The sequence below is a fragment of the Agelaius phoeniceus genome, chromosome Z (genome assembly GCF_051311805.1).
Source record: "Agelaius phoeniceus isolate bAgePho1 chromosome Z, bAgePho1.hap1, whole genome shotgun sequence".
In the NCBI taxonomy this organism is placed as follows: domain Eukaryota; kingdom Metazoa; phylum Chordata; class Aves; order Passeriformes; family Icteridae; genus Agelaius; species Agelaius phoeniceus.
Window position 1 is genome coordinate 48,931,074 of NC_135303.1, and position 18,465 is coordinate 48,949,538.

The 18,465-nt window shown below is 42.6% G+C and overlaps 1 protein-coding gene across 2 annotated transcripts in view; it reads right to left on the minus strand.

Moving 5' to 3' along the window:
• The window catches only part of TRABD2A (TraB domain containing 2A), an 83,884-nt gene that overhangs the window by 25,339 nt on the left and 40,080 nt on the right, over positions 1-18,465 (minus strand). The window contains exons 3-4 of one of the 2 annotated variants that reach the window (XM_054652697.2): positions 3,084-3,230; positions 759-933 (exon numbers count right to left, since the gene is read on the minus strand). In XM_054652697.2, the coding sequence (XP_054508672.2) occupies positions 759-933; positions 3,084-3,230 (322 nt within the window). The remainder of the gene's footprint in view (positions 1-758; positions 934-3,083; positions 3,231-18,465) is intronic. The other variant, XM_077171788.1, reaches the window with a different exon arrangement.

The following is an 18,465-nucleotide window of genomic DNA, read 5'->3' on the forward strand; positions in this document are numbered from 1 at the left end:
TCATGGCAAAACAATCGTGTTCACACCCTCTACCCAGCCCAGTCTGAAGCGTGGATGCTAACCTTATTGAGTTGGATGTGCTGCTGGATGTGCCTGTAGAGTCCTGCTGACTGCTAAGAGGCATAAAATGGAGTAGGTTTTCCCCAGCTGGGCCTACTGTGCTGCTCCAAAATAGTAGCAGACACAACTTCCTTGTGGAAGCACAGTGAAAGAGGTAAGGAGGTGCAGGAAGAAGAGAAAGGCAAAATTGTGCCTAGCTTATTCCCTTGCATTTATTGAGTCCCTTGGATTCACACAATTTGGCATATTCTTCTTTTGAACATGTCCTGAAAGGTTAATTCAAGCAGCCTGGAGACTGGTGCAGCCTCAGATGTGCTGCCTTTCATCTCAGTTCCCTATTGCTCCCATTCTCTTGCATTGCTTGCCCAGACAATAAACACGTGTGTATTTTGATGACCTCCTGTGCATGCACTGTAGTTGACTCAGTATCTTTGCCTCCTCATACAACAAATATGTCTGTAATTACCAGATATTGCAGTAAGTACATGCATTGTGAGCTCTTTGCACACTGAAGAAAAACAGTCTCCTACACTGAAAAGGTTTTCCTACCAGGGTACAACTATTGGGGAAAAGCTGAGTTCCGTGTCCGCCACAGTAAAAATACTGACCCCTCTTTAAACTGAGGCAAGCATTTGCAAAATGCTTCTGAATGACACACGAAGGATGAGTTCAGGTTAACTGGCACCATAGTCACATACCAGCTCCAAATGCAAAGAAGAAACTCTTGTCTGGGTGCTCTTCCAGCAGGTCCTTCACCCTCCTGCCCATTCGCTCATTTCGTTTGTAGATGAGCTCTTGCCGGAAGTAGCTGTCTATTTCTTGGGCAGTAATGCGTTCATGAGCTGGAAGTGTAGCATTAATGAAATTTGGGACCTAAGGTAGAAAAAAAAAAGTCTTCATGAAAGGGGAATTTACTTCAGAGGCAGCCATTATGCACAGGCATTTTTGTTCCACACAGAGTGTAGCAACTGCCTCGTCCCTCAAGGCACAGCCAGTAGGACAAAACCCAAAGCAAGCTAAAAAAATATTTAATAATCTTCTAATGATGCATGGTGCTTCATTTCTCTCAATGCATCATTTCATGAGCAGATGGATTTTTTTTTATTGAAAGTCAACAAATACTATCATTTTACCATGTTGAAGACCCTAAACCCTGATTGTTCAGTAGAAGAAAGTAAGTATTTGCCCCTAAATGCCTTTAGCTACATACCTCTTTCTTAAATTGCTACAGGTATGACATAACTATAATGATAATTATGCTCTTCTAAGAGAATTTGACTGGTATCAGAGCCTTCAGGCTGCCAAAGAATAACCGTGCAATTTGAAGTAGTTAAAAAAAAAATCTCTAAACTTTAAGAGGCCCAGATTTTGTCAAGAAGGAACGCGTTACCACCTCCACTTGCCCTGTCCTGACAGTATCTTTTAAAATGCTGGCTTCCTCCCCTGGGGCCCCCAAGGACAGCTGTGGCTGCACACTACCCTGACCTCTTGCCAGTGGAGAGAAAACATGGGTCTGCTATTGTTGCAGCAATCCTGGCTTCTTGACAAGTAGCTTTAGGCATTCAGTTATGGGGATGGTTAACTAAAGGGCCTGCAAGCGGTGATTTCTGGAGAGCAGACCCACTAATAAGCCAGGTGCTTTCCCTTGCAAGGCTGCAGCAGATGCAGAGACTTTGGGTTCCCCCAGAGACTATTAAAGAATCTTTCCAAAGGGTAACGAGCCCAGATGTAGTCATCTACTGGGCAACATGGAGTCAAATACAACTTACGGAGAAGTTGTACTTCAAAGATAAGCTGACAGTGTGGCACACTATCAGTATTCAGCTGTGCTGCCAAGGAGAGTGCCCTGAGGTGGAGCCCCTCACATTAAGTAAAGGACAGTTTTTCCCTTGGCAACATGCTGGCCTCAGAGCTGCTCTCTCCAAGGACCTAGGGGCAATGTCTGCAGTCTGTAACATCTCCACAGGATAGTGGTGCAGCATCTGCATCCTCTTAAAATGCTGGTCTCCTCTGAGAAATGCTTTGAAACCTGTGCATAGAGTGCACAGTGTAAAAGCTAGGCAGTATTGAAGACCAGGATGCCTGCACCTGCAGAAGGGCGGGTGTGCAGGATGGGGAGGCAGCAGCACACACACCAAGCTCGTCACCAGAGAAGCAGGAGTTAGTATGGCTCTGCAGCTCTGCGGTTCTGCACTGTATGCCACAGCAAAACGGCTATTCAGCACAGAAAGGTCAGGTACCAACACCTATTCAGCACTCTAAGGATAGAGCCTGTGTTTTCACTGATGTGCATGAATTGCCAGGCAATACCTCACAAACAAGAACAGAGAGGCCTGATGTCTCAGCCTGAGGTTAGTTAATCTAACAGCCCAAATAGGCCAAATTGGTCCCTGCTGGGCATTTTCTCATGGTTTAAAGATCAGTGTTACATTCCATTGTGCTGCTTAGGAAACCATCTCCATAAACCCAAGTCTGTGAGGTCTCAGAAGGTCTCTTTTCCTTCACATTCAGTCTAAATCTATCTTTTCTTTGTTTCACTCCATTTCTCTCCTTTGGGCCTTGTCCACAGCACACAATCATACTGATAGGGAACATTAAAAAGCTTGTAACTCGCCCAGCCTTACAAAAGTGTCCAAGCCACGAGTGCATTGCTCTGTTCTTATTTGCACAAGAGAGCCTGCTGCTGCTTTCTGTTGGCATTAGGTTTGCTCATACCTAAACTAGCTTAATTCCAGGATCCTTAAGAAAGTAAATTATTAACTCATAGAGTTTTGATGCTAAAGTGAACACGGCACTCATCCAAAAGGGAAAGCCAGGTGCACCTTCACTGCTTGGGTGCAGGAGAGGGGTTGAGGTGGTGCAAACTCCTGGAACAGAGGGCTCAGGAAAGCAGATGTGCCAGGGAGCCAGAAACATGCCCCTGGACCTCACCCAGAAAGGAGTGAGAAACGAGCACACATGTTACAGGGGTTAGCACTACAGGGAGATGTGTGTAGCACAAGGGCTGCAGTGGCAAGACTCACTTGAGAAGTGTCATGGTTGAAGATGATGGAGCTGAGGTCCCCACAGTTGTAATGCTTGATAAGGTCTTCTGTCGTATAGGGGATCTGGAAACTGCCTGCTCGGAGGCTCTCCTGCTGCAAGAGAGTCTGATTCAAAGCAAAGACCACCTGAGGGAGGAGGAGAAGGGAGGAAAAGACAGAGTTCCTGGTAAGTTCTCTTTTCATCCCATGAGAAGGTCACAGACACACAGCCACTGGGTGAAGGCTCTCTGAATTTGCTCCTGCTCTGAGCCTGCCAGTCTAGACATCACCAATCCATGCCTCCTACAGCTCCACAGCTGCTCACACCTTGGATCCTGGCTGCTCAGGGGGAATGGACTCACCACGTTTAACTCAATGGGGTTTTGCCTGTGACTTGATGAATACAAACGTTACAAAGGGGCAGGCTGAAGCAGGGGCAACCTTGCTCCCTTAGATGACAGTTTGCCTGACCACCACAGAGCCCCAGGGCCTGACAGGCTCCTATCCTCATATCTCCTCAGCCACCTTCCTAAACTAAGCATGGCTTCTCCTTGTTTGCCCTTCCTTCCTCATTTGCAAGAACTGTCACAGGCTGTTGTTTCCTGCTTTGTGTCTCCTCTCAGACACCACATCTATTTCAGGCAGGAATGGCTCTCTGGAGCAGGCCAGGGAAGAGCTGTGGCTGTTGGGGGACACGGGAAGCTGCTTTCCCTGCAGCTGTTCAGCACTCAGTCTCTCCCAGCTGACTGCCTCCCCAGGCAGGGTGCTGACAGCATTCCTTCCTCCTCAGCCTTCCCCTGGGAATGCAAACACTCCCAAACCCTTTGCCTCAAGGAAAACAATCTGGCTGCCCAGGGACCTCTCTGTTGTCCATAAAGAGAGAAGATCAGACAAAATCACCCTCCAGATGTGGCTGCCTCCTCACCTCCAGCCCAGCAGGGCTCTCCCAAGGTGGTGGCCTCAGGGCCTGACCCAGACACTGGCTGCTGATACAAGTGTCCCCTGCCATGGGCACTGCACAGCCCACTGCACAGCCCACTGCACAGCTCCCAGGGTGGCAGCCACTTAAAGGGGACAAGAGAGCACTTTGGACCAACAGGTGTCTCTGAAGCCAAAGAGATGCAAAATCTCTGTACCTCTAGCCACTGCAGACAGCGGCCACCAAGCTCCAGAGAGGCAGGAAGCCAAGGAAAGACTTGGGGTGGAACTCCCCAGGCTGAACATGGGATACCTGTGGGCACCTTTGGTGAGGCATGGAGCTGCATACTCTCCTGTGCAGGGACCAGGCCTCTGTCAGCACCTGGCAAGTAAAACACTACCATTTCTTCCAAGCACATGTCTTCATGCTTACACTCAGGCTACCACTGGTTTTCATACCAAAACTGGACAACCGTAACAAGCTTTCTGACTACCTACTGCTCTATTATTTTTATTTTTAAAGGAAGTAAGCTCAGATATATTGCTTTGAATTTTTTCAAAAATTACTCATGAGAGTGTTATTTTGTAAGCTCTGGTTACTCTCTGTGTAATTAACTCCTGGACATTTGCCTCAAACACCATCAAAGGCACTCTAGAACTGAAAGTATTTGCCAACACTATGAAACTCACACATGAGTAAGCATACTCAATGTACTGAGACTATGTGAACCAAATTTTGGGATTACAGAGCAGATGTAGAAACAAACAGGTGCAACTTCCCCAGCACAACCATCTGTCTTCTACAGAAAGGTGCAAATTCCATCAAACTTGAAATCATGCTGTTCCCACTACAGCTAGACTTACCTCTTTGGATCCAAACCACTGTGTATGTAACCCAATATGAAAGCACACAACGGAGCATTAATTCTGGGAGGGTGAATAGCAACATTCACTCACATCTCATTTGTGTAAAAAGGGAAAGAATTCATTTTGTTGGTACAAATTGCACTTAACTAAAATAATAACTCCATGTAGATGTTCAGGCAAGTTACATAAAACTAAGCAGTGCCTATCTTGCAAAGGACCTCTGTTATATTTTAAAGTAAATTGAACAAAACCAAATTGAAACCACTTTACATTTGAACAAAGGTTTGCATGCAGGCTAGAGTTTATCAGACTCCAAAGTTATTATTTTCGATTTGTTTGGCTTCAGAGAACTCTTGGTGGATGCTGATGACCAGACAACATTCACTGAGAGACAAGCTAAATCCATCCTGAAAATATGAGACTTCTACAGCCATGAGTGCTAGGTCATGCCAGGAAAATGTCACATGTACAATCAGTCCAGCCGAAACCACTTCCATGAGAATGGCCTATTTTTAAGCTATTGGATACCACCTGCTTGATTATTTACCATTAAAGCAGTATGCCGTTTTTCAGACTTGGAAACAATGACCAGACAGTCCCTGTCCAGACAGCAGTCAGGAAATGTAGCAGCCTCCTGAGCTGTTCAGGTAGCACTGCCTCAATGTAGACTAAGTACATCAAAGAGGCTTTGCAATCTTTACTGTTTGATTTTCATCCAAACACAAATCTGTAGAGGGTAACTGGCTTCTGGGGAGAAAACACCAGCCTGCTGGGTGAGACGTGAGAAAAAAGACAATCTTCCTCTCTCTGCTGTACCCCTGCAGCCTGTACTCCTGCTGTCACTTGCTCTGCATGCTACCCTCAGATCCAAACAGATCTCTTCCCTTCTCCCTTGCAATGTGCTTCAGGTGAAATAGATTGTCTTGCCTCCAAACAGACTGGGCCTGCACTGCAGCAGCCAGGCCAAGCCATACAGGCATCTTCCTTCCCGTAAGCACACAGTAAGCTGCAAAGAGCTACATATGCTGCCCCAAAAACACAGCATGAATTTCAATGATGACCTACAGTTATGGAGGATGACTGCACAAATTTTCACAGGAACAGAGGCAACTCACCCCCTCGTCCTCCATATCTCAAATGTTACTGCTGACATGACAAACAACTGTCCCAGTGAGGCAGCTTTGGCAGCTCTATGGCCTTTGCTAAGAGTCCACCTTTCTGGTTGGAGGTGTGAGAGTTGATACTGGACATATGAAGAAATTTCAGGACAGCAGCAGCTGAAGGGCTTGCCTGCCCAAATGGGAAAGCACAAAAGACTTTTTATAATGAGGTTGTTCATGTTTCATCTGAAAGAACAAAGTGTCCCAGCGCACTGCTCAAGACTCCTACATCCCATCCTAATCACAACTGCCTGGGACTCCATGGCCATATTGGTGGTTTGAGTAGCAATGCATCAGCTGCTTTTCTTCTTTTGTCATGGAGGACTACAGCTGTTCCCTGACAGCTCAGGTTTCCCCACAAACAACTTTCCCCACTTAGACCACCTGTACTATTTCCACACAAACAACTTTCCCCACTTAGACCACCTTATATTTCCCCACTTAGACCACCTGTACTATCACTGTACATAGTACATGAGGGGAGGTCACACAAGAACCACCTGAAGTCCCCCACACAGAGAGTGGGCCTCCACCTTGGTGCTGTGAGGGACGGGGGTGGTCTCTGCTCCTTTGAGTACAGCAGCAGCAGCTCAAGTCCTTCTGCACCAGAAGCAAGAAAATCAAGATACAACAAAGAGGCAGAAATCAAGAGAGCATCAATGTCCTTGACAATCAGCCCTCCCTAATGAGTTACAGTAATTCATGCATCAGGCTTTGCACAGCTGGAGTACAGGAAATTCTGTTGTCAAAAATACTCTCCACATCAGCTGGTCTGAACAGAACGGTGGCATCTGCTGGAGGGGGGATGATGGCACACCTACTGAACAGCTACACAGGATTACAATTTGCCATCAGTGTAAGTGTACAGCCTCTCAAAGCAATTAGATAGTTCCCCTCAATTCCTGTATCACTCCTACCTTCTTGGGGGAATTGAAAGTCCTCAGCAGAAAGAGAGGAGTAAAGGGGCAGGATCTGTTTGCGATATCAGAGGTTGCTTAAAGCTCTGCCCTAGTGAGAAGGTTATCTCCAGTAAACAGTAATGGATAAACATTGTCAGGGTCTCAAAAAAAAAAAAAAAGGTTAAGATTCCTGAACCTACTGTTCTTGAAGGATTTAATTTACTGAGATGGGTCTTGCTCAGAAGTTGATAACTCATTATCTGTCATTACTTCTCAAAGAAAACATTAGACTGGGTGCAAAGTGATGCTTAAAGAAGACCACAGCCATCAAACTCTGCAAACTGGATCTCAGTCTTGTTTACCAGGTGTGAAAAACTGAAGAAAGTCAACAGAGCAGAAGCAGGTACCACATCAGCAGCTGGTCTGAAATTGCTATATTTGCTAGGCACAAATATTGCTTGCCTTCCAAAATCCCCATTTGATCCTGCAGTCCTTTTATTGCTAGTAATTCCAAGCAGTTAAGAAAACAGCAAATATGGAAAGGTTAAAAAGAAATTTTTGTTTTTTCTTAGAAATGAAACCTAAGAATTTGGGTAGATCTGAGCTCCTCCAGTACGTGGTACAAAAAGTATTCTTCTGTTTTGCAGATATCTCTTGTATTACACTATTTTACTATTTCCAAGATCTTTCCTGTGTTGGAATGCACAGAAATCACTCTACATTCATCCTCCTTGCAAGGCTATTCTTCCTCATTTCACACACCCCCTCCAGCAACTCCATCCTACTCTGCTCCATTAAGTGTATTCATACTAGCATCAAAGCATCTTCTGAAAAGATGCATTTGGAGAACAAAAGTAACAAGTTTATTAGAAAGGGATTTTTTTTATCTCCCACCTCCCATTTTCACTGTGATCCCTGTTTTCCCCCAACCCTCTCCCTTTTTGTACTGTGGAAAAAATCGATTAAGCTCTCCAGTATAGATATTGCTGCAAACCTCATTCTCCTCCTGGAGATTTCTTCAGCTGTCAGGAGACACTTGTCCCCTTTGCTAGCATTGTTGAAGTGGCCTGCTAGGCTAAGGGGGTGGGGAAAGGGGAGTTAGAGCCTGGCAGATGCCTTTTTTGTCAAAGACAAAAGACCCCCTGCCATCCTCTCCACTTTTCAGTACTTTCATCCACATTGGATCAAAGTGCTACTCTGCATATGAAAGGAACCTGGCATTATTTGCCTCAAATTAGCCTATCGCCATCCCGCTAGCCTCCAAGTCTTCCCAACAAAAGCACTCACATCTGTTCCATCATTTGCCTCATCTTCGGGGTTTTTATTCTTTCTGCTCTCAGTTTTTGAGGGCCATTCAACCCCTTGAATTATAGTCTGGGGAGCATCTTCCTTGCTCTGGGATCGCTCAGCCGGACAATTTGCTTTTAATTGTCTTAAGGAATCATGGGCTGCTTTTGGGTCCTTCCCAGAGAGAAACTGCATCCATTACAGCTTCCATTCAGCCTCTTCAGCCAATTCTTTCCCTTTTTCTCCTCCTTCTCAAAAGCATGTTTCTCTCCTTGCTCTTCACCTGGAGGAAACCATTGCTTCTCTGGGCCAATGAACACTATTGCCCCAAATCAAACCCGGCCCTAAATCAAAAGCATCATGACTAAAAAGTCAATAATCCTCCTTTGTCATGGTAATGATACAGGAGGCCAAGTGTTGAGAAGAAAGCAGGATTTCTTGCTCCAGTGTGATGCAGCTCTTTAGAAGTCTGGTGAGCCTTCAACAAAAAGTTGGGACTGGCAATGCCAGTGGCCTGGAAGTCTGAACCCACCTACCATGAGGAGCTCCTGCACACACAGGCGTGAGAAGCCTGATTTTGGCATGGGCTGAAAATGGCAAAAGGAGGTTTAACCCACCATCTGCAGCCTTCAGAGCAGTCTAAGTCACTTTCAGAACTGTTGCTTTAGTAATGAAGAGAGAAAAATGAGGCAAATTCTCAAACTTGAACCACTTCTGTGAGAAAGACTGGATTAAATCCATTAGCAGAGAGGGGTAGTATGAGGGACCTGTCCAGGAGGACAGAGACAAGAGCAGAAGTCAATGAGACAAACAGACAAGAGAAAAACAGAAGTCAATGAAATAAAAGGAAATGGAAACTACTTTAGGAGACTCATGAGTTACACATTTCCCATGGGCTTCGTATTATTTATATTTGGGTTTTTTCTCAAAGCCAGCATTGCAAATACAGGAAGCACCTTTTCTGTAGCAGGATCATCCAAGTCACTTAGATGACATGCAGTTTGCCTCAAGTCAGACAAAAAAATGCAGGCACAGATAAAGGCAGTGAAGAATTTGATCTGTCTCTGCTGACAATAAACTCACACTAACACATCTTTTGCCAAATTTTTGCAGTGTGTCTTACCAGGACCAAACAGAAGACACTGAAAGTTTTAAGTTGTTGCCTGGAATTTAAATAGGAACACACAAACCAACCCTTTTTCAATGAGGAGCTATAAAAAACAAGGCTTTAGAAGCAATTAATGAATTTTTCCTTCTCTTCTTATTGCAGAAGGATGGTTGATAATGTTGAATCAAAGGAACAGTACTTACAGCACTGCTGGAAGAACTGCAACGCATTTACTTTAATAGACTGCACTAATACATAGCCCTTTGTCTGAGCAATTTACAGTGATTTACAGTGTAAAATGTAATTTTTTTGTTTCACAGACTGCAGCAGAAATAAATGCCCCACTATGTGCTGAATGTGGAGTAAGACCAGCAGTAGAGTAGATTGTTCCCATTTCTCAGGATGGCTTGTAATTTACATCTGGACACCTCCAAGACCTCACAGGAACTTGCTCCCATTTTCTATAGGGTTAATTATGTGACTATGAACCTGCAGCTGCACTCATCCTGAGAAATCTCCATCTAAGCTTATTGGGATTCCTCCCTGTTCTGCAGGAATCTCCCAAGCTTTCATTCTATAGTGCATAGGAAGTGAATTCTTCATATAGTGTAGAAAATCCTAGAACTGGTGGTCCATATTTACACATTATTGGAGAAAGCTTAACTTTTTTTTTTAAATTCCATCTTTGTTAAAGATTTTGTAAATATTACCAAAGTTTGTTTCTAAAACCTTCACATATAAAATCTCCATCAGATACATTTTTACTTCAAGAAACAGACGAGCCCTTTGTCTAATTTCAGATTTCTACAGTCCTGAAGCAAAGTTGAAGGCAAAAAAAATCCCCTCTATTTTCAACCTACTACACTTAGAATTCCTACCTGTCTCCTACTCAGCATTTCTTCAGTTAGCAATGTCCAGCTTCAAAATAATTTGGAACAATGACCAAAATGAAAAGGAAATACTAGCTATCCTTATTTCTCTTAGAATATACTCACTTTCCAATTTACAGACCTATCTAACCAGTACACTAGTAGCAATCATTTCTTTCTTTTGTGCAATACTTACTTCACAAGACACTTAACAAAATCATCTCAAGATTGTATTAAAAAAATAAGCAACTTGCAAGGCAAAAAACCTGAAACTAGGGTTTCCTGGGCTGAGACTAGCTATACTTTTAAAATTCAACATCTGCAACTGATGTTTTAGTTGGCATTTTGTTTGTTTGTTTTGAATAAGCTTCTGCTGAAATAGTTGCTTTGATCCACTTCCTCCACCTTCCTTTTCACTGGATAGTCTTAAATGCAGTTGAAACAAAACTAAAATCCTGAGGTTAACAGACTTCTTTTTTTTACACTTTTTAATATCCATACAGGAAAATTATCTTAGAAAGGAAAGGAAAGAAAATTATCTTAGAATGGAAAGGAAAAAAAATTGGCTTTCCGACTGTAGAAAGCATTTAAAAATGTAGAAATTATGACACTTCACTGTGTTTGTGACTGCAAGGAGTAAACTAGTAAAATTGCTGAAGACTGCTCATCTTTCACAGCTTCAAGAACAACATTTAGAAGCACTTTCTATCCTCCTGACCCACAAATACAGACACTAAAAGAACTTGGTATTAATGACCTGGGGTTTAGCAGCCATGTTTTTTTTCACTCAGTGCTCACAGATGCTCTTTGGAATGCTGCTAGATGAAAGAAAAATTCTTACTTGTCTGCTTACCTTCAGTATTTTCTTAATTTGTCCTCTCTACCACAGGCCATGTATAGCTTAGGACTAAACTCAACAACAGAGATTTTCCTTAGAAAATTTAGAAATAATTTCTTCCTTAGAAATTTAGAATACTGAACATATTCTCACCAATATCTGTACACCTTTTTTTGGTGGAATGAAATAACTCAGAACACATATTTTTAATTGGCTGGGATGCTTCCCCCTCTTTCTGCAAAACTGATGTTTTGCACAACTCCTCTATGTGCGAACGAATCAAGACTAAAGGTTGTTAGAGTAAACAACCTAACCTTGCAATGCCACAAACAGGCCCAGACAGTTATCTTATGTCTTCTGGTAACCATGCAACAAGATCTTTGGATTTTCTTGAAGTTCTGCCAGCTAGGAAAGCATGTTCTGTATAAAACATTCAGCACTGATAAAACATTTTTCCAGTCAATAGAACAATTAGGCCAGGACTTTGGCTGCTGTTCCAAACAGAACAACAGTTTTGAACTACTCTTTATGTTGTAGGCAACTATTAAGAGAAGGTTCTGGCTTCCCAAAGGAGTACAGCAGGGCTGAGATGACCTTTCCATGGGTACAGGGGTGAAAGGAAGAATTTACATTATATTTCTATGTTGTTATATAATGTTACACTTGCAACAAAAAACTTCAAACAAGAACTGCTGGAATGGTCCCTAGCTGATTTCAAGAGGATCAAAGGCTGGAAGTTCTCAATGCAAAAGTTTTCCAAGAGGAATGACTGACAAGATTTTCAAACAGTGAGACACAGGCCTAAATCTATGTTCTTCATAGTACCTGTGAGCTCAGCCACACAGAAAAAATAGCATGTCCCAAGGTAGGATGGGAATTTACAAGCCACCAGCTGTGCATTAAGAACCTCCTAAGATGATACCCTTGGAATGAGTCACATGGATCCACTGCCAGATGGCACCTCTACTCACCTCCCTGGCTGTCCACATTAGGACATGACCAGTTGTCCCAATTCAGCCAATACACCAATCTAAAATATTTAGATTTTCAGACCCAGGAAAATCCATCTGCTGCCAATGCCATGAGGAAGCTGCTGTTTGGCACTTTGGAGCAAAAGGCTAGAAAGTATCTGGGTGGTTTTGTTACATTTTTGTTTCTCTCTGGGAAAGGATTGTTGCATGCCAACAAGGATCCCTCAGGAATTTTAAGTGGCTGTCTAAATTCAACTGATTTGCAAGACATCTCCTATAAGGTAAACTGTTACTGGCAAAATATGGAAGATTTTAACCTGTGGACTTCTGAGCCAGTTTCAATGCATCCAAAACCAGAAGAAAAGAGTCTTATTTTCCTCTGCTAGCCCTGAGCAGTACTTGTTCATTGTACTACATGCCTTTATTATTCAAATTCCTCTGCTACCTACATTTGAAAATAAAAGTGTTATATCATCAAAATGTAACTGCAGTCCATCAAGATAAGAAGGCAGAAGGATGCTAGCTCAAATTGGACAGCAGAAGCTTTATTAAAGGTCTCCTCCATCACTACCACTTGGAACGGACAAAAAAAAGTTACTGCAAGATTTTGTGGGGCAAAAAAGCCATGAGAATATCTCTGAACTTAAACCTTTTAGACCAACTGAACAGAAATGTCTTAAACATCTCAGTGAACAAGGTAGACAAGTTTTCCAACTGCTAACCCTGTCTTCTTTAGCACTTTTGAGCCCTAGATAGTCAAATCATTTTTTTAAAGGCCAGGGCAGGTCACCTTCCCCACAGCAGTTCCAGCACACTTACTATCAGGGTAAGTGTTCTGGATAAACATTTGCTCAAAGATCCCTAAGAAAAGCAGAGCTCTCTGCCAAGAGCTCAGAAGTTTTGCTAAGTCACCATGATTATGTAAGTCTGACTGGCAAGATTAAAATGGTCCAAGATAAGCAGGCAGGCTCTGGGGTGTGATGAAATGAACAGAAACAAGAACAAAGGATGTCAGGATTTATCTTATGGGCATGTTACACTTTGACCTCAAAGTGAATTACTGGGTAGTTTTCCCGGGCTAGGCAAGGCAATGCTTTTCAGAAATTACGTGAAAAACCCACAGTGTAACTGGTATCAACTCAACCAGCAACTCTCTGTATGAAAAAATGCAAGAATATATTGACTTATGGCCTGTAACATTCAGCACCAAAGCAAAAAGCTCTGGTGCAAAAGATTGTAAAGGATTCAAAAACATCAAGTGACTTAACTCCATTTTTTGAACAAAAAACCCTCAAGAAGGTCTGTACAGCATAAGCACGAGCCTTGTACTACAAAGAGTCTACCCTTAAAATTTACATGTGAATGAGAACACAATGTGTACGAAGTCCTGGGTTAAATTTCACTACTGTTATCCACCCCAAAGATCTGCTGAAGTATGCCTCCCTCCTGCATCATTACATTGTTAGTAGTGTGCACCTTCTTAGTGTCAGGCAACACCACTGGAGCTCCTTATGCTTCTGTCTCTTCAGTTAAAATCTGAGATGCAGGTCCACAAGCCTTGTGTCTATGCAGTGTCATGACACTGGATTAAGGATAAAAGAGTTCAGAGATTACTCTGGTATCAATCACTGATGCTATGAATTGTGACATAGAATAAGTAACATAAAGCACATAATCAGCCCTTGCAATATTCTACATATCCCACATCATATAGCTTCTACAGGGTTTTTTAAAATATTCATACACATTAAAGGATTAAAACACTCATCCCAAACTCATATGCAAGGAAAATAAAGCTGGAATTGAAAAATTTATGTCAAAATCCATCACCAGAAGAAAGAAACTCTCATAAACATGAACTTCTACAAATTCTTCATTTGAGCATAGGAAAAATGCTGCCCTGTTGGTATTTTGACTCATCTGTAAACTTTCTAACTAACAATTTCTGACACAAATTTGCCTCCTAAGAACTGGACATGTGGTGTCTGAGAGCCAGCGATGCGTCATTCCCAGGCAGGGAATCTTTTACCAGAGTCATTAACCGTGAGGGCCCCAATGGGCTGGGTGGTATCATGGCTTACAGGGAGCCCTTCCCAGCACTGCACACACCAGCATGCCACAACACACAGGGCACCCTAACGCTGCAGTCCTTACACTGCATTCTGTTACGAGTCTGTTTCCAAAGCCGTGCTTGTTTGCCCTCCAAAGCAACCCTAGCTCCAAACCTCCCCTTCCTTTCTATTAGCTGTTTTTTTCTGAGATGCACTAGCTTGCTTTCTACTCAAGTCCACACTTGGGAGTGGTTTTGCCTCCTTACACATGAGCAGGACAGGGATTCACTGATGACAGAGAAATGTCAGTATTACTTCTTGCCTATTTTTTTCAGACACATCAGTATTTCATCAGGGAAGAAAAGCCCACAAAAGCCCTGCTAGTGTAGGAATCTTCCTAGACATTTCCCTAAGAACACTCATCCAAAACCACCCCTCCACCAAAACTAGACTTGTGTTTCTCCCAGCCATGCCAGTTTTTTCAAGATTTAATAAAACTAAACAGAAACCTAACAGGACAACAGAGGTTCCTGTTCAGAACATGCCATATTTATTGTGTTGTTCAATGAACTTGGTTCTGAAAATTAAATTCACATCAAACATCTTGTATAGATCCAGCAAACCTTATATAAATTAACATCTGTTTATGACAGCTCAAACATGGAAAGAAATCACCATCCCTCAAAACTGCATTTCAAACTCTTACATAAATCCCAAAAAGCTCAGAAACATGGTCACACTTCCAGAATCTGCTGAGAGATTTGGAATTAATGTAAAAAGGAAATGTAAGTTTTTGAAGAGATTTCAGAAGCCACTGGATACCTTGCACATCACTGTGATCTCTGTGAGTCCAAAATGCAGTGAATGCACATGCAAATTTCAAGCATAGAGAACATTAAAGCCTTTTGTCATGAGCATGCACATCACTTTCCAAAAATTCAGCTCTAACCAGCTACATGCTTCCAGTTGAACAGTGCTGAAAATTAGGTGTAACACTTGCTAGTGTCTCACTTCATTGCTTCTACTCGCCTTCTTGCACTCAAAAATAGGATTTCACACTATATGAGCACATTGAGCTGCTTGTGATACATGGGCTGAAGTCCTTCTTCTTGCTGCACAAACCAGAGCTCTATATAAATTCTCTTCCTTTTCCATTCCAAGCCCCCTCTTCCAGGCTTGCTTGTGACCTGCTGTCATTACTTTGACTGTATGATTATGCAAATAAGCCACTCAGCCAATGAAAGTGCCATTAGTGGGGTGGGGACCTGACAAGTCGAGTCAGAGCTCACTCAATTCAGTGCTCCTAGTTTTCTGCTGCTCCAAAGGAGGGAAGAAGGGTAGGGTCTATTCCTGATGGTCACATGTTAAGTGCTGTCACACTTTCTTTTTATAATGAGGCTCTCCATACCTCCTGGATGCAAGAGCAAAAGGTGTCAATATTTCAGTATGAAATTCGAGCTGCAGGGTGATGTATCAGATTCTCCTGACATGGCAGTATTGATTCTCTGCCTGATGACAAGAAGCACTGTGGAAGGAAGTGCTTCCACAGCCAGCCATAAATGGTGAGAATGAGATCACAGGGAAATAACTCACTCCCTTGGTATGTCCTCTGCTCATCATCAAAGCTTAGTGCCAAACCCAGAATCCCAATCCCCTGCAGCCTCTACTGCAATCCCCCCAGTACAATTCCTTCCAGGAGACCTTTCAGATGAAGTGGACAGAACTGCTACCTGAGAACAGACCTGCTTGTTTTGTTCACACCAGAACAGTGCAAGCTCACAAACACAAAACAGCAGCACTACTGCTCAAAAAGTGCAAACCTGAGTCATACAGCAGGCTCTCAGCATGTCCAACTGCATACACATTCCTGAACAGTTCAAATCAAATAAAACAAAACTTGAAGGCTGTACACCCTGGCAAGTAACTACTTCATTCTCTGTCCTTGGCTAGGGAAACAATGTATTCCAGCAACAGAAGGTGGCATTTCTCTGAAGTCCTCTTTTTGCAAGAAGGATGGTCAGATAAACATCAATCCATATCATGAATGTGCTCCCAGCCTGTCTGCTAGAGATACACAGCCTCTGCTGGGAATATATCACTCCTCTGCAGAGGCCCTTAGAAAATATTTTAGCACATTTATTTTTTATCCAGGATGGAATATAGAGACAATTTTACTCACATTTCAATTAATCCAGGCCCATGTTTTCAGTTTACTCAGCAATCACACAGCTCTGCTCCAGAGGCCCTCAAAATTTTGTCAGCCCAACCTTTTGCCTTGAATGACTCCATGAAACTCAAAAGCAACTGGGCCAACCCTCAGTACATTGTGTCAAAGATGTGTTTGGTGCAGCACAGTGATGATTTAAATTTTGGTCAGACAGAGGAGTCATCCAGGGACACCGGGCAATTATATATTAAACGACTGCACATTTTGAAAAACTTAATCAAAAATCAAACCTAAGCAATTATGAAATAAAAATAATTCTTACTTTAAGCCTATCATAATTTTTTCTGTACTGATGGAATTGTTGCAACAGCACTACACAGAATGGTCTGCAATCCTCTACCAGCAGAAAGGTTTAATTCAATTTCAAATCAAAAATAGCTGAAAAAGTGTTTTTTATATAAGTGCTGACATGTTTGACCTTCATAACATTTGAAAAAATTTTTAATTCAACTTTCTGCTTAACAATTTCCAGGGACATGGCTTTTATCTTGTTAAAGACTGTTACTACATTTGCCTAGCTTAGTTTCCTTGGATCTTGTTTGTTTTCCATGGAAGTTCAAACAGGCTGCCTAGCAGTTTGTAGTATCCTGTGCTAGTTCCTTTAGAAGCCTTGGCTGCAGGTGCCTGCTTCTGCAGGTTTTTAAATAGTTACTTTTACCAGGTATCTTCTCCCCCTCCCCTCATCAGTAAGTTTCTGATGAAACCAGTATCAGTTCTATTCTCTTCCTGATGGTCCATAACAGCACTTTTTTTAAACAAAAATATTTGCTTACTTCAGCCTTTCTGCCATGCTCAGGTAGTCCAAGGCTGTTCTTTCAAGTCCTTCTCTCCTCTCCTCTCCTCTCATCTTCCTCTCCTACCTCCACAGCTTCTGCTCCCCTGCTGCAAAATGGTGCAATGAATATTTGGGCATAACAAGGGCAGATCTGCTGGTGGACAGTGCTCAAAAAAACTGGCCACCAGAAAAAATATTTTGTACATTACTTGCTTATGTCCATTCAATTTTCTTATCACACTCATTAGACTTCACGGCTTTTTCTACCCTATAAGAAAATTCCTAATTTAACAAGTCAAAGAAAAGTATTAAATGACCACCAACCTGTAAGTCAATTTCCCTCATTTGGAAGGGAACATAAATAACAAAGCATCAGCTGCATAAGTAACAGTTTTAGCTAAACCCAGACAGTCCTATGAAATTTTATCCTAGTTTTGAAGGGCAGCTACACATTGACAGGTTACTAGAGGGGGCGGGAGTGGCTGTAGAAAGGGAGTCCCGTGGTCACTTTCTATAAAAAGTTTTTTTACAGTCTTTTAAATTCTTAGCTTCTGACACAAGAAAATATGTCTGCTTCTGTCATAAGGTTCTTAATCCTCAGCCCTGTTCTTTTCAAAAACAAAGCATGGGGTGTCTTTCAAAGGTGTTGGCAAGAACTACAGCTAACATACAAAAGAAGCCTTGCAGAAAGCACACACTCCAGAGGGGAAAAAAGCCCCACAGTTAACAAACAGCCCAAGTGCTACCACCAGGTTCCCTTTTCACAGAGTGACCAGATGGTTGCACCAAGCCTGTTGAAACAGCTCATCAGGAACTACCAGAAACTTGGAGCACGGGCTCACTGCTGGCACTAAAGCTTCTCACTGCAGAAGTCCTCCTCTGCAGATGTGAAATATCACAACCTCAGACACACTGCTAAAGCTACCAAAACATTTGCTGCTTCTCTTTCCAAGCAATGCATACCAAACATGGACTTTAGCTAGAGCACACACAGTGCCCAGTGCTACTGGGCACAGCTGTACCACAGCTTAGGAGTCTGCAGTCACACATGGCCTGGGACTTGTGCAGCACTGCAAAACTCACTGCACTCAGGATCACTGCACAAACTGGCACAGCTGAATGAACTAAAACACCATAATGCTTCCACATTTCATTTTATTCTTCATATGTTCTGACATTATTTAATAAGTATTTGATATCCAATAAATGCTTATGGGATTTACTACATTAATGAAATAAATGCACAATTACAATTAATTTGTAACATTTCTGACAAATTTGGGTTTCAAGCTTGTCATATCTGTTGAGCTTCCAAACCAAATGGGCACAGAAATCAAAGGACTTTTTAGACTTAGAAACAGGCAGTATGTTTAGGCAAGCTAATTTATGAGGTCTTCCCAGGACAGGGGCTC